Here is a 13863-nt window from a genome sequence, read left to right as displayed (position 1 = left end):
CGGTCTTCCCTGCCTGTCATCAGAGGCGACTGAAAGGGGCGTCAGACGCTCCTAACCAGGGAGCGTGGGTTGGCGACCACGGGGCTCTTAGCTGAGTCCTAATTATTATGCAAATAATAATAATAATAATAATAATAATAATAATAATAATAATAATAATAATAATAATAATAATAATAATAATAATAATAATAATAATAATAATAATAATAATAATGGTTAAGAAAATTAAAGCCATTGGTAGACATGATTCCATAAGAAATAGAAATTCAGTCATTATTAAATTGAGTTAATCTAAGTTAGGCTATTTTAGGGATTACATTAGGATATTATGTTAGGCTACGGTACATTAAATTACGGTAGTTGGTTAGTGCGAGTGAAGCGAGTGTTGTGATCTTTAAGTATTTGTCCAGCCATATAATGTACCCTATAGAGCATTTAAGATGAATGGAATTTTGCTGTAAATAATAACTACAGTACAGTATAAGACTGCTATTATTAATAAAATTGTTGTAATGATGGCTAGCTGGACATAAATTGTTGGTTTGAAGTGATAGGCCTATTGTTTGTTGTGATTATAATTGGTAAATGAACAGGAACAAGCATTTCAAATATCTGTGAAACATTTCTACGTTCAAAACAAGCAAGAAAAGTAACAGGAAAAGTGTAATAGTAGTTTTCTACTGTCTGTAGTTTACATGAAAAGGAATGGAATGAAATGGCGTTTGACTTTTAGTGCCAAGAGCGTCTGAGGACAAGTTCGGCTCGCAAGGTGCAGGTCTTTTGATCTGACTCCCGTAGGCGACCTGCGCGTCGTGATGAGGATGAAATGAAGATGACGGCACATACACCCAGCTCCCGTGCCAGCGAAATTGACCAATTATGGTTAAAATTCCTGAACCTGCCGAGAATCGAACCTGGGACCCCTGTGACCAAAGGCCAGCACACTAACCATTTAGCTATGGAGCCGGACACATGAAAAGGAAATTTTCATAAACATCAATACTACTATTACACTTTTCCTGTTACTTTTCTTGCTTGTTTTGAAAGATAATTCTCTTCCTTTGGGAGGTTTCCTATTATATGTCAGAGACTTAGGTGGATTAAGGACGTTGGAAATTATTGGGATAAAATTCCACTTGAGTAGTTTCCGTCCATCTGCCCTCTTTAGTTCAAATTGCGATTCTTCAAAATGATGCTAGAATGAATACATAATAAGACCTATACATATAAAACGTTCATATAAACATACTATTATTCAGGAATAATTCGAATGTATAACTTCACTAACCTCTTACAAAAAGCAATTATCTGTACAGTAGGTTGCCATTTGTCACGCCTACAGTTTTGTATCCACTGAGCTCTCCTTTGCTTATCTCTCGGGAAGCGAAACACTCTGATTCCGTCAGTTGTCTTATTTTGACAATGTGGTGCGGCGCAGTAGCCCGTTTTCCTTCAAAATACAAGTAACAACTCACATCATTACATCGGGCACGCCCACATAACAACGATATTTGAGACCCAATATGGCCGCCACCGCAAAGCATTGTGGTAGCGTGACCAGACCTCCCTAGACAGACCTTGCGCAGACGGTGGCGCCGCTGCTACCTCTAGTGTATTGTTTACTAACTCTATGGGTAAAATGAGTGTTCAACAATCTTATGCCGTGCGGTTTCTAGCCTTTTTTCCCCAGTTTCCTAGTTCTGGTCACCACGATCCTCATTTTTCAGCCGGGGTTGGACTGTCCTTGGCGGAGTTCTTCACCTTCTACAGAAGAAATTCGTACTTCTTCTTCTTATTCTTGTGCTGTCTCATCACAGGTTGCGACCGTTATGAAAGGAGTCTTACCTTTTTTGTGTTTTCCACATCAGAGTTGTCTTGGCGAAACGAACCACTGTCAGATGTTGCGCACCCCTGCGCTCACGTCCTCGTTTTCCTTCTGTAATCAGTTGTATGAGGCTGTATTTGTCATTTCGGAATATGCAACCGAAATAGGCCGATTTCTTGCGTTTGGCAAAGGTTAAGACTTCAGATAATTTCCCGGCATAAAAGAGTAACGGAGTATCTCCTCGTTTGTGACATGCTCTATCCGTGGGATCTTGAACATCGCGATAGATCCTCGTTTCAACGGCCTGCAGTGGGTTCACTGGTTTTTTTTAATTTCCTTTACGTCGCACCGACACAGATAGGTCTTATGGCGACGATGGGACAGGGAAGGTCTAGGAGTGGGAAGGAAGCGGCCGTGGCCTTAATTAAGGTACAGCCCCAGCATTTGCCTGGTGTGAAAATGGGAAACCACGGAAAACCATCTTTAGGGCTGCCGACAGTGGGATTCGAACCTACTATCTCCCGAATACTGGATACCTTTAGTGTCCATCCTTCGGCAACATAAAGCAAGTTCGGTGACACATAACGCTTCACGACACGTCAACGAGTTTCGAATTGGACGTCACGCTTGCATACAAAATGTTTTAATTTCAGAAACGCATTTATTGCCCTGCCTATTCTGGTTTTTTAAATTCTGAATTTCATTGTTGTGCTAACCAGGCTTGTAGTAGGTAGTTAAAATGCGACACATTTCAGTGATGTTTCCGTCCAGGATTGGTGATTGCTTGCTTATTACCATGAATGCCACGTGCTCAAAATGTAACGTAAACTTACACATCTTTGAAACTCATGAAGAACACAATTTCTACTGTAGTGACCGAACCTTTCCGAGAGGTGCAGTCAAAGATCACATTTCATGTGGTTACAACATATTATGTATTTTCAAACAGTATGGCTATATAAAGCTCAAACATATGCCTGTCCAGAAATCTCAGAACTTTCCTGACAACGTAATATGTTCTCATTGTATAAAATTAGCTTCGCTGATAGAGTTTTGTCGCAAACTTTACAAACTAATTGAGCTCAGAAGTTACGAAAGACAATTTATTATTGCTTCCTCGTCTGTGAATATCTACGATGATGATATGACTAATACCAGAAATGCTGTATTGTCTAACACAGGCTGGAAAAGGCCGCATTGCCTTTGTTTACCGAGCAATCCATACGTTATCTATCCGGTCGACATTTCACTGTGTTCGTTTCGTGGTTGCAATTTTATTATTGAAACATGATCTTAAAAATAATGTCCCATAACCGGTTGACTGGGAAAGCAATATTCAAGAGGCAATTGCTTGTGCTGATAAGATGGTACAAATCTTTGAGTAAATTGATTTCTTATATGTAGTGCTGTATCTTATTATTACTTTAGTTTATCTTGTTCTAAAACGGCACCATTATACAAGGAGGATTCAGGGTTCGAATTAACGAGTGGATTTTCCCCGACTCGTCAATGAAGAATTCCTTTCCTGCCAGAGAAAAGTAGTTGCCCTATTTTATGATTTATCACCGTGAGTACAAACATTTATTCACCTATGAATCACCTGCATAAGGTGCATTCAATGTAAATCATGGAGGATTAATGAGCGCTTATGAACTACGCGTACGACAATCAATCAATCAATCAATCAATCAATCAATCAATCAATCAATCAATCAATCAATCAATCAATCAATCAATCAATCAATCAGTACTGATCTGCATTTAGGGCAGTCGCCCAGGTGGCAGATTCCCTATCTGTCGTTTTCCTAACCTTTTCTTAAATGATTTCAAGACACTGGAAATTTATTGAACATCTCCCTTGGTAAGTTATTCCAATCCCTAACTCCCCTTCCTATAAATGAATATTTGCCCGAATTTGTCCTCTTGAATTCCAACATTACCTCCACATTGCGATCTTTCCTACTTTTAAAGACGCCACTCAAACTTATTTGTCTACTAATGTCATTCCACGCCATCTCTCCGCTGACAGCTCGGAACACACCACTTCGTCGAGCAGCTCGTCTTCTTTCTCCCAATTCTTTCCAGCCCAAACTTGGCAACATTTTTGTAACGCTACTCTTTTGTCGGAAATCACCCAGAACAAATCGAGTTGCTTTTCTTTGGATTTTTCCAGTTCTTGAATCAGGTAATCCTGGTGATGGTCCCATACACTGGAACCATACTCTAGTTGGGGTCTTACCAGAGACTTATATGCCCTCTCCTTTACATCCTTATGCCTTTGCTGGCGAGATGAAGTGTTTACAGTGCACTATGTCTTCTGGTATGGGCTAGAATAAATTTGTTACTTTCATTGCCCCGTCTCAGTCTCATCCTTGGCTTTGACAATATGAAAGTGACTGAGGTATGAGCGATGCTAGTAATGCCATTCCTTATGCAGCCAGTCCCTGTTATGAATGGTGTGAAAATATCGCTCGTAGGGTCAGTTTGTGCATGCATTTCAGTGGGCTTGGCAGACTGATATGTAATAGCAACTTCTGGCTCGGTGAGGAAAGCAACGGGAAACTACCTCACTCCTCATTTCCCTAGTATGCCTCTTCAGTGATGCCTAGGCTGTTTATGACAGCTGTTGGCGGAGCTGTAGAGGATCAAACCAGCCTTCGGGCTGAATACCCATCATACATTTACATCCTTACTACAACCCACAAATACCCTCATAACCATGTGCAGAGATCTGTATCCTTTATTTACAAAGTGCAACGATGGAAATCACGCTTTTAACATTCTATAAGGTTCATATTACTGCTGTATGCCCATAACTGCTTTATCTAAACACTTCTTACGTGTCAGTAATGCTAGATCTAAATCTAAATGTGTGCTAGTCTTAGCTGCTCAGTAGTCGTTGTCAGTCCAGTTTCTCTAGAGAAAGTGGATCAGTGAATATTAGGATTAATTCGTCATTTAAAAAGTGTTTCAATAACAGAACCGAATGATGTATCGGAGTCTCAAGCTGTAAGTAATAGGCTTCCTTTTCATTGGATAGAAATTCCAGCAGTGTTCGTCGAAATGAAACGTGCAGTAGGCCCTAACAGAGGACATTGAGTGATTTAAGTGCGGTGGCCTAATCGAGGGGAATGAACAGAAGAAGCGAGGTTTCATCAAACAGAATCACGGAGTTGAAATGCTTATACATTTAGAAATTAAAAATCACGGTATTCTTAAAGAAAGTACAATGCGGATTCAGAACATTTGCATTGATAAAAATAGATTTTCTTTACTGTTATTCATCAAACTGACTGGTATTATTACACTTATTTTTACAGGAGTTTGAATATAACTTTAAGTATATTACAATAATATGTAACTCTCCCTTGTCAAAAGTATGATCCGAACACTGAGTCAATGCAGATTTACCTTCGGAGGATTTAAGAGTAGGCCCATCAGAAAATACCACTGGGAAAGAACGTAGTTCATTGACACAGAATGAAGTCTGGTAGTCAGTACGTTGACTTGTGTAGAAATAGCTAGTAAAATGCTGAAGTTTATGAGATATGTCAACACTAGGAAATCCACTAGCTCATTAAGGGTCGTTAGAGTGGTACTTAAAAGGGCCAGCAACATATTCAACAACAGTCTTGTCATGAAGATACCGGTAGTAGTGGTGGTAGTCGTGGTGGTGGCGGTGTACGTTCCTCCAGCCGTGTCTGAAATCACAGGTAAAGTCCCTTCGGTACTTTTTAGAGAACTGTAAATTTGTTGGATAGCGAACCTTAGTTTCGAGGACACCTAAGAAAGAGAACCGTTTAGAAAACACTCATTAGAAGGCTTCATTGTTAGAATGTTAAATGTCCTATAATGGCGAGGAGAACAACTGTGGCAGTGATATTACGATAGCGGAAGTGGAAAGGATGGTAAATAAACTACAGTACATTTTCATAAAAAAATAGGAATATATTCAATTATTTATGTATTTGTCTGCCTTAGTGGCAAAGTTAGGATTCATGGTCCTCTCTTACACTTTAACCTCTTAGATCAGAACATGAAATATAGCCGGAAGGCAGGGATGAAATGGCTTCATATATTGATAGGATTAGCAGGAAATGAGAATAATTGCACCTATCTGTAAGCAGGGAACAGAAAGGATTATACAAAAAAATATTGAGGTATTTCATTGATCGGTGCTCACGGGTATTTTGGAGAAGAGGGTGCGATGAGTGATGGAGAATAAGTTGGATGAAAGCCTGTATGGTTTCAGACCACAGAGGGACTGTCAGGACCAGATAGTAAATCAACAATGTTGTGAGAGGAGTAAACAGTTATGTTTATGTTTCGTAGATCTAGAGAAGGCATATGCCAGAGTATCAAAGGAAGGTATACTGTTAATATATATTGTGGGATTAGTGGTAGGTTATTACAGGCAAAGGTAACATAGCATTATGTTGACAATTGTACGTATAGGCTAAACATGCTTCGGTTGTGGGGTCGTCTGGGGCGAATGCAGGAGAATAGGCTATCTAAGAGATTAATAGACTCGGACATGGAGGGTAAGAAAGGTAGAGGGAGATCAAGACGACGACGGTTAGACTCAGTTTTTAATGATTTAATGATACGAGACGTGGGACTAAACGAAACCACAAAGCTAGGTGACAATAGAAGCTTGTGGAAGCGTATAGTTAATCCACAGAGACTTGCAGACTAAACGCTGAAAAGAATAACAGTCTGTAATGAAGATGTACAGTGACGGTATGTATGTACATTTCCTGACAATGACATAATTGCATACTTGACGTTGAATTTATGCCTGCACTAGTCTAAAAAATAAATTGTATGGACTCAAAGAGTATATCTTGTTTTAGAATCTCTGTTTTTGCGACTATTTGTTAAGTATGATAGTTGACGCAGGCCTACGATTTAAAAACAGGACGTCCTCTATACGAGAACGTTAACCGGTTCAGCTCTTGCCCCACTGACAAGAGAAAGTTCTGTCAGAGGCCCCTTCCCCAGTCTAATTTCTTTAACAAAATAGAAGTTTTACTTTCAATTGTTATTTATTTTAAAGTACGTTTCTGTTTATAATATTTAGTAGCTTTTAACTCACCAGGCCTTTTCATAGCGTAGACTTTGGCTTTTAGTTCCGGAAGTGTCCGAGGACATTTCGGCTTGCCAGTTCCGTAGCTGCTTTTCCCGGTACACCTCCTGGGGGTGAGCTACATGTAGCGCTGTGTCAGTGAGTGAAGTTGTAATTGTATGGGGCTATGCATGGGAAGGAAGCAGCTGTGGTCTTGAGTAACGTACCACCCAGGGATTTGCTTGGAGTTGAAATGACAAACCACGGAAAACATTTCGAGGATGGTTGACGGGGGGATTCGAACCCACCTGTCTCCCGAGTACAGAGCTGGCAGTGCAGCAACTCACTGAGCCAACTTGATCGGTACTAGGCATATTCAAGTATCAGCATATTAGGCCTACACTTAAAAAAAAAAAAAAAAAAAAAAAGACTTTTAGTTGTCCAATATAAATGTAGTCAAATGAAACAATATTCAAGTAACATTCAACTACTCTCTGGCGTGATCGAGCAATCAGTAAAAACACAAAGAAACGTATGTTTTGTGTCTTAGTATTTTCAGTCTTCTTCTATGGTTGTGAATCATGGACAATGAAGGCCAAGGACTAAAAGCGTATCGACACATATGAAATGTGGTGCTGGCGGAGGATGTTACGAATACCTTGGACGGAGAAAAGATCTAACTCCTCCATAATCGAAGAGCTTGGTATCTCGAATCGACTTTCCACTCTTGTTAGACGGAGAGTCCTGGAGATCTTTGGACATATATTAAGGAGAGAAAATAGTCTTTAAGAACTAGTTGTTCAAAGAAAAGTAAATGGTAGACTATACGGCCGCGTGGAAGAACTCCCAGAAGACCAGCTTAAAGACGCGACTCACGCACCTCTTCGAGTAACAATCCGGAAAGCGGAAGACCGCAGACAATGGCAATTGCTGGTAGACATCGTAAAAAGTTAAGCAGGAGATCACGATACTCAGACATGAGTTATGAGGCTGAGAATGATAATACAACTATTATATTTTTATACAATATAAAGAAAATCAAATATTTAAATGTACAAGTTCAAAGTTATTCATCAAATGCTGTTCTCTTTACCTGTAGGTACTTATTTTTATCTGATGTGTTTTTTAATTTCGCTGGCACGGGGGCTGGGCATATGTGTCTTCATCATTATTTCATCACCACGACGCGCAGGTCGCCTACGGGAGTCAAATCAAAAGACCTGCACCTGGCGAGCCGGACATATCCTCGGACACTTCTGTCATTAAAAGCCATACGCCATTTCATTTCTACTGTAATTTAATTTAATCGGACCAGGTTTAAGAAAAATATGCTGCACCCCCCCCCCTCTCCAATATTTAAATATATAAGTTCAAAGTTATCCATCAAATGCTCTTCTCTTTACCTGTAGGTACTTATTTTTATCTGATGTGTATTTCTACTGTAATTTAATTTAATTAGACCATGTTTAATTTTTATCTGTAAAAAAGTATGCTGCCCCCCCCCCCCCACCGCGGGGATCAGGCTCGTTAGTAGGATCCAGGCACGGCAGACCCTATGAAGTCACTTTCTAGTACGATAAAAATCGTAGGCTATTTAGATAATATCATCCTTGTTTTTCACACTAACGACTTCTTCTACAGTAGTGCTGTATCCTCACAGAATTTTGTGACCATCATGGAGTAATATTTCCTATTTTGTGTCCCGTATCAGAGTTGTCGCATCGTGGATGTTGAGGTTCCGCGATCAGGATAATTCCACCCACCTCTACCTTTCCCTTCTACTATGTATCTTCCCTTCTATGATCTTTTGTATCCGGCTGAATGTGCCATTTCGGAAATTTTGACCGAAATAGGCTGTTTTCCTGCGTTTTGCTGGGATTAAGGTGTCACATGATTTCCCGGCATGATAGTGTACCTTCAACATTCTGCGATACATCCACATTTCAAGGGCCTGTACTCATGGGCGCCCATATGGCAGTTTGTATGGGGGGGGGGGGGGCTAGACCTGGGGGTATGTAGTATTTTTGGAAGATGAATGGCGGTAGAATTACACCCACGGTATCCCCATCCTGTTGGATAATAATGTTATTTGTTTTACGTCCCACTAACTACTTTTTAAGGTCTTCGGAGACGCCGAGGTGCCGGAATTTAGTCCCCGCAGGAGTTCTTTTACGTGCCAGTAAATCTACCGACACGGGGCTGTCGTATTTGAGCACCTTCAAATACCATCGGACTGAGCCAGGATCGAACCTGCCAAGTTGGGGTTAGAAGGCCAGCGCCTTAACCGTCTGAGCCACTCAGCCCGGCCCATCCTGTTGGGCGGGGGGGGGGGGGGGCAGTTACCACTTCTACGTAATACCGACTTTAAAATCATTTTCTTGAAAGAAAAACACCTGACTACATTAGATTTTTGCCTTTCTCTGAGAGCTAGAGGGGGGCCGCGGCCCCCCTTGCCCCGGGCATGGGCGCCCGTTACTTGGTTCAATTTAGAGTCTATCCTTCGACACTGTAAAGCTACAGCGGTAACATGCAACAATTGGGATTAAAGGAAGACAAAAAGAAATTCATTGAGCTTATAAAGTTTCATTTTAGAAGTATTTTCTAGGTGGACAATGCCTTTGCTGGCGAGATGTAGTGTTTACAGTGCACTATGTCTTCTGGTATGGGCTATATCAAATTTGTTACTTTCAATGACCTGTCTCAGTCTCATCCTTGGCTTTGACAATATGAAAGTGACTGAGGTATGAGTGATGCTAGTACCTAATACCATTCCTTATGCAGCCAGTCCCTGTTATGAATGGTGTGAAAATATCGCTCATAGGGTTGGTTGGTGCATGTATTTCAGTGGGCTTGGCAGACTGATATGTAATAGCAACGGCTGGCTCGGTGAGGAAAGCAACGGGAAACTACCTCACTCCTCGTTTCTCTGGTACGCCTCTTCAGTGACGCCTAGGCTATTTATGACAGCTGTTGGCGGAGCTGCAGAGGATCAAACCAGCCTTCGGGCTGATTACCCAACATACATTCTAGGTGGATATTTCTTTCAAGGTATACTGTTATCGCTCAAAACTTTGCTCTTGATACAATTTAAGTCCTGTTTGGTCATCTGTCTCGAGTGAGTGTATGTGTGTAAGTTGTCTTTTTAACGTGTATCATTTTAGTGTCTGTGTGGTGTCCAACACCATTCTGTTCCCTATCAAGCAGGTTATAATGAGTCTTATGAGGCTAGTCAACTCTGTTCCAGACCCTATGAATAGCTCTAAAATTACTAACATAGTTGGAATCGAACACAAGAGTCTCCTAATGAGTAGTCTTTTGTTACAATCACTTCACAAAACAGTGGTGTCGAGCTTGGCGTCCTCATGAACTTAAGGTAATTTCCAGAACCTGAAACGTTTTCGCTACCAAAAATTGGAACCAATAGCGACTCTAGTGTAAAAATAAAAAAGCATCATCTGTAGAACTAGCGACCCGGCTTGGCAATCTTTAATTTATGAGGCAGGCCTTGTATTCACAGTCGAGAGCACGGAATCCTGCCAACATAGAAACAGAGGTTTATATTGGCAGTGGAACGTTACAACGGCTGTTCTAACAATTCCCTTGTGTTCATTGGTATCCTACCCGTAAGCCGCTTTTAGACAGTGCGTCCTTTGGTGCCTCTCCGCATACAACACCGCATGCTTCAAGTTGCAAGAATTGCATGTATCTTGCCCTGTGCCTTTTTCAGCTTAAACGTGCTGACGAGAGGCGCATTCAGTAATACAGGAAAATACGTTTTGAATCACCTCAATGTGTGGGTGTCACTGCGCTGCCACTTCTATCATAATTATTGAACTCCAAACAAAACGAGATCGAAAACGATGGAGGTCAGTATCCTAGAAGTGGTCGGAATTGCTAGCTGGACAAAATAACATTAAACTCATACTGATTTTCTTATTATAGCACATAGAAGAAAGTATTTTGTTTGATGTGATTGTGTTTCCTATTGGAGGAGATTCATACTTATCTGCGGATCGAATTTTCCGGCGTATAGGAAAGGACTATAGGAATTATGAACATCTGATAAGTCTTAGCAGATTACAATAACATTCTAAACATTTTGGTAAAAGTAGACTTATTCAACTTTGTTTCAAATGTGACACTGATTTATGTGGGTGTTTTTTTTTTTTTTTGTTAGTGCTTTAACGTAGCACTAAAATCGAAGGTCGCCTGTCAACTGGCGGCCCCGGGTTCGATTCCCGGCTGGGTCAGGGGTTTTTAATTGTAAATGGTTAATATCCCTGTCCTGGGGACAGGGTGTTTGTGTCGTCCTTAACGTTCCTTTCCTCACATTCAACACTCTACACTTCCTCCACTCCAATTACACGCAGGTTCATATCACATGCTGCAAGTACGGGTAAAAGATCTCTATAGGCCGACGCCCCACATCAAAGGTTTTCGGCGACGCAAGCATCGAAAGGGCTAGACTTACGTGTGAAACCACGGAAAACTATCTTCAGGGCTGCCGACGGTGAGATTTTTTTTTTTTGTTAGTTGCTTTACGTCGCTCCGACACAGATAGGAGATGAGAGAGGGAAGGCCTAGGAATGGGAAGGAAGCGGCCGTGGCCTTAATTAAGGTACAGCCCCAGCATTTGCCTGGTGTGAAAATGGGAAACCACGGAAAACCATCTTCAGGGCTGCCGACAGTGAGGTTCGAACCCACTATCTCCCGGATGCGAGCTCACAGCTGCGCGCTCCTAACCGCACGGCCAACTCGCCCGGTGGCGGTGAGATTTGAACCCACCGTCTTCCGATTACAAAGCTCACAGCTACGCGACCCTAAACGCATGGCCAACTCGCTCGGTTTTTATAATATAGGAGAACATGTGATGCGTCTGAAGAACCGATCTAAAAAGGAGGAAGGCAATGAAACAAAGTTTTCGCAGTACTTGATAATGCGCTAGGTATCCAAATCGAGAAATAATGGCTACAAGTGATCATACCAAACCCCATGGCGCAACAGGCCCAAAGAGCCCGGGCCTACCAAGCGACCGGTATTCAGCCCGAACGTCTGCAGATTACGCTATATTTTTGCTAGTTGCTTTACGTCGCACCGACACAGATAGGTCTTATGGCGACAATGGGACAGGAAAGGGCTAGGAGTGGGAAGGAAGCGGCCGTGGCCTTAATTAATGTACAGCCCCAGCATTTGCCTGGTGTGAAAATGGGAAACCACGGAAAACCATTTTCAGGGCTGCCGACAGTGGGGTTCGAACCTACTATCTCCCGAATACTGGATACTGGCCGCACTTAAGCGACTGCAGCTATCGAGCTCGGTCTGCAGATTACGAGGTGTTGTGTGGTCGGTACGCCGAATTCTCTCGGCCGTTATTCTTGGCTTTCTAGACCGGGGCCGCTATCTCACTGTCAGACAGCTCCTCAACTGTAATCACGTAAACTGTGTGGACCTCGAACCAGCCCTTAGACCAGATAAAAATCGCTGTCCTGGCCGGGAATCGAACCCACTACCCCTACACCGCGGGGCCGGCGCTACAAGTGTAATCAATACTCAGTATATTTTTTGCTGATGTTGAAGTTCATTGTAGTGAAACACAGACATGTGTAACTTATTTCTACTGTTACTTCTGTGAGCATTCATTCATAAATGTGCAATTAATTAGGTGGATTTTGAAAATAAACCTTTGTGCCCGAACCGGAAAACTGGCATTTCCGTAATTTTAGTTAGTGTCTTATAAACCAATATCTACTGGATACAGTTAAAACAGTCCCAATTAAAAATATAATAAAATAAAATATGGTTTTGTTCCTCCTGTAAAGTTACTAAAAATGTGCGAGGTGGAGTTTGGAAGAAAGCTCTTCAATTGTTTCTAATGGACAGGACGAGCTACTTTACTTCTGGAAACAGGAAACACTTGCTACATTGATTTAATTATGATAGTGCAAACAAGAGAGCATTTTCTTTATTTCAGTTAGCATGACATTACACTCACTCATTGGCTCCGCTATACTAGGTGAGGTGAGGTGAAAACCTGCAATCTTGGAACATGAAAATAGGTGCAATGAATAAGATATAAAAATTATTTTTACAATGTGATGTCAATAGGGAAGAAACCTAAGAGAATTGAATGTCAGATTGCAATTACAAAACTGGAACATGTAGATCATTCCAAGTACTGTAATTAGAATGTGTATTCTCCCAGGAAAGTATTATAGTAAGTGATAATGAATCAAGGTGCAGTGAAGCTAATGCAGTGAGCTCACAGTTTCGATCAATGGTATTCTATAAGAAGGAAGTCGGCTCCTGGATGAAACTGTCTGCAGAGCAACTTTGCTTTATTGGAATGAAAGCTGGGTGGACTCAAGATATATCATTTGTAAGTTAGAAGTAACAACATGAAAGTAGCGAGAATGATTGCAGGCACAAAAAAAGTAGGAACAATTGCGAGAAGGTACTCGAAATGAGGAGTTAAAGGCTAAGTTAGGATTGAACTCGATTGATGATGCTGTACACATAAATCGAATTTGGTGGTGGGGTCATGTGAGGTGAATATAGGAGGCTAGGTTACCTAGAAGAATAATGGACTCGGTAATGGAAGGTAAGAGAAGTAGTGGGAGACCAAGACGATGATGGTTATACTCAGTTTCTAATTATTTAAAGATAATAGGTAGTAAACTAAATGAGACAACAGTGCTAGTTACAAATAGAGGAGTGTGGAGGTGTTTTGTAAATTCAGACAGGCTTGCAGACTGAACGCTGAAAGGCATAACAGTGTATAATTATTTTGTATGTATGTATAGTATAGGGTCTCCCATATAAACTAAGACTGTCCAAGTGGCATCTTTTACTCTCCGATACGTAAGTTGCAGTATTGGAGGCGTGCGCATAGTTCTTGACCTTGCAAGCAACAGTCGCCAGTCTGAATCTCAGAGACTTAACATAGTGAGACAGTTATCATTGCAATACCGTA

The 13863-nt window shown here is 41.3% G+C and overlaps 1 protein-coding gene across 1 annotated transcript in view; it reads left to right on the top strand.

Annotated features, from left to right (window-relative positions):
* The first annotated feature begins 5465 nt into the window (after positions 1-5465).
* LOC136877759 (uncharacterized) overlaps positions 5466-13863 on the top strand; it is a 45396-nt gene continuing 36998 nt past the window's right edge. Inside the window, exon 1 of the mRNA XM_067151965.2 lies at positions 5466-5541. Within this exon, the coding sequence (XP_067008066.2) occupies positions 5466-5541 (76 nt within the window). The remainder of the gene's footprint in view (positions 5542-13863) is intronic.

This window comes from Anabrus simplex, chromosome 7, assembly GCF_040414725.1.
Source record: "Anabrus simplex isolate iqAnaSimp1 chromosome 7, ASM4041472v1, whole genome shotgun sequence".
Classification (NCBI taxonomy): domain Eukaryota; kingdom Metazoa; phylum Arthropoda; class Insecta; order Orthoptera; family Tettigoniidae; genus Anabrus; species Anabrus simplex.
This window is presented reverse-complemented; position numbering and strand designations above follow the sequence as displayed.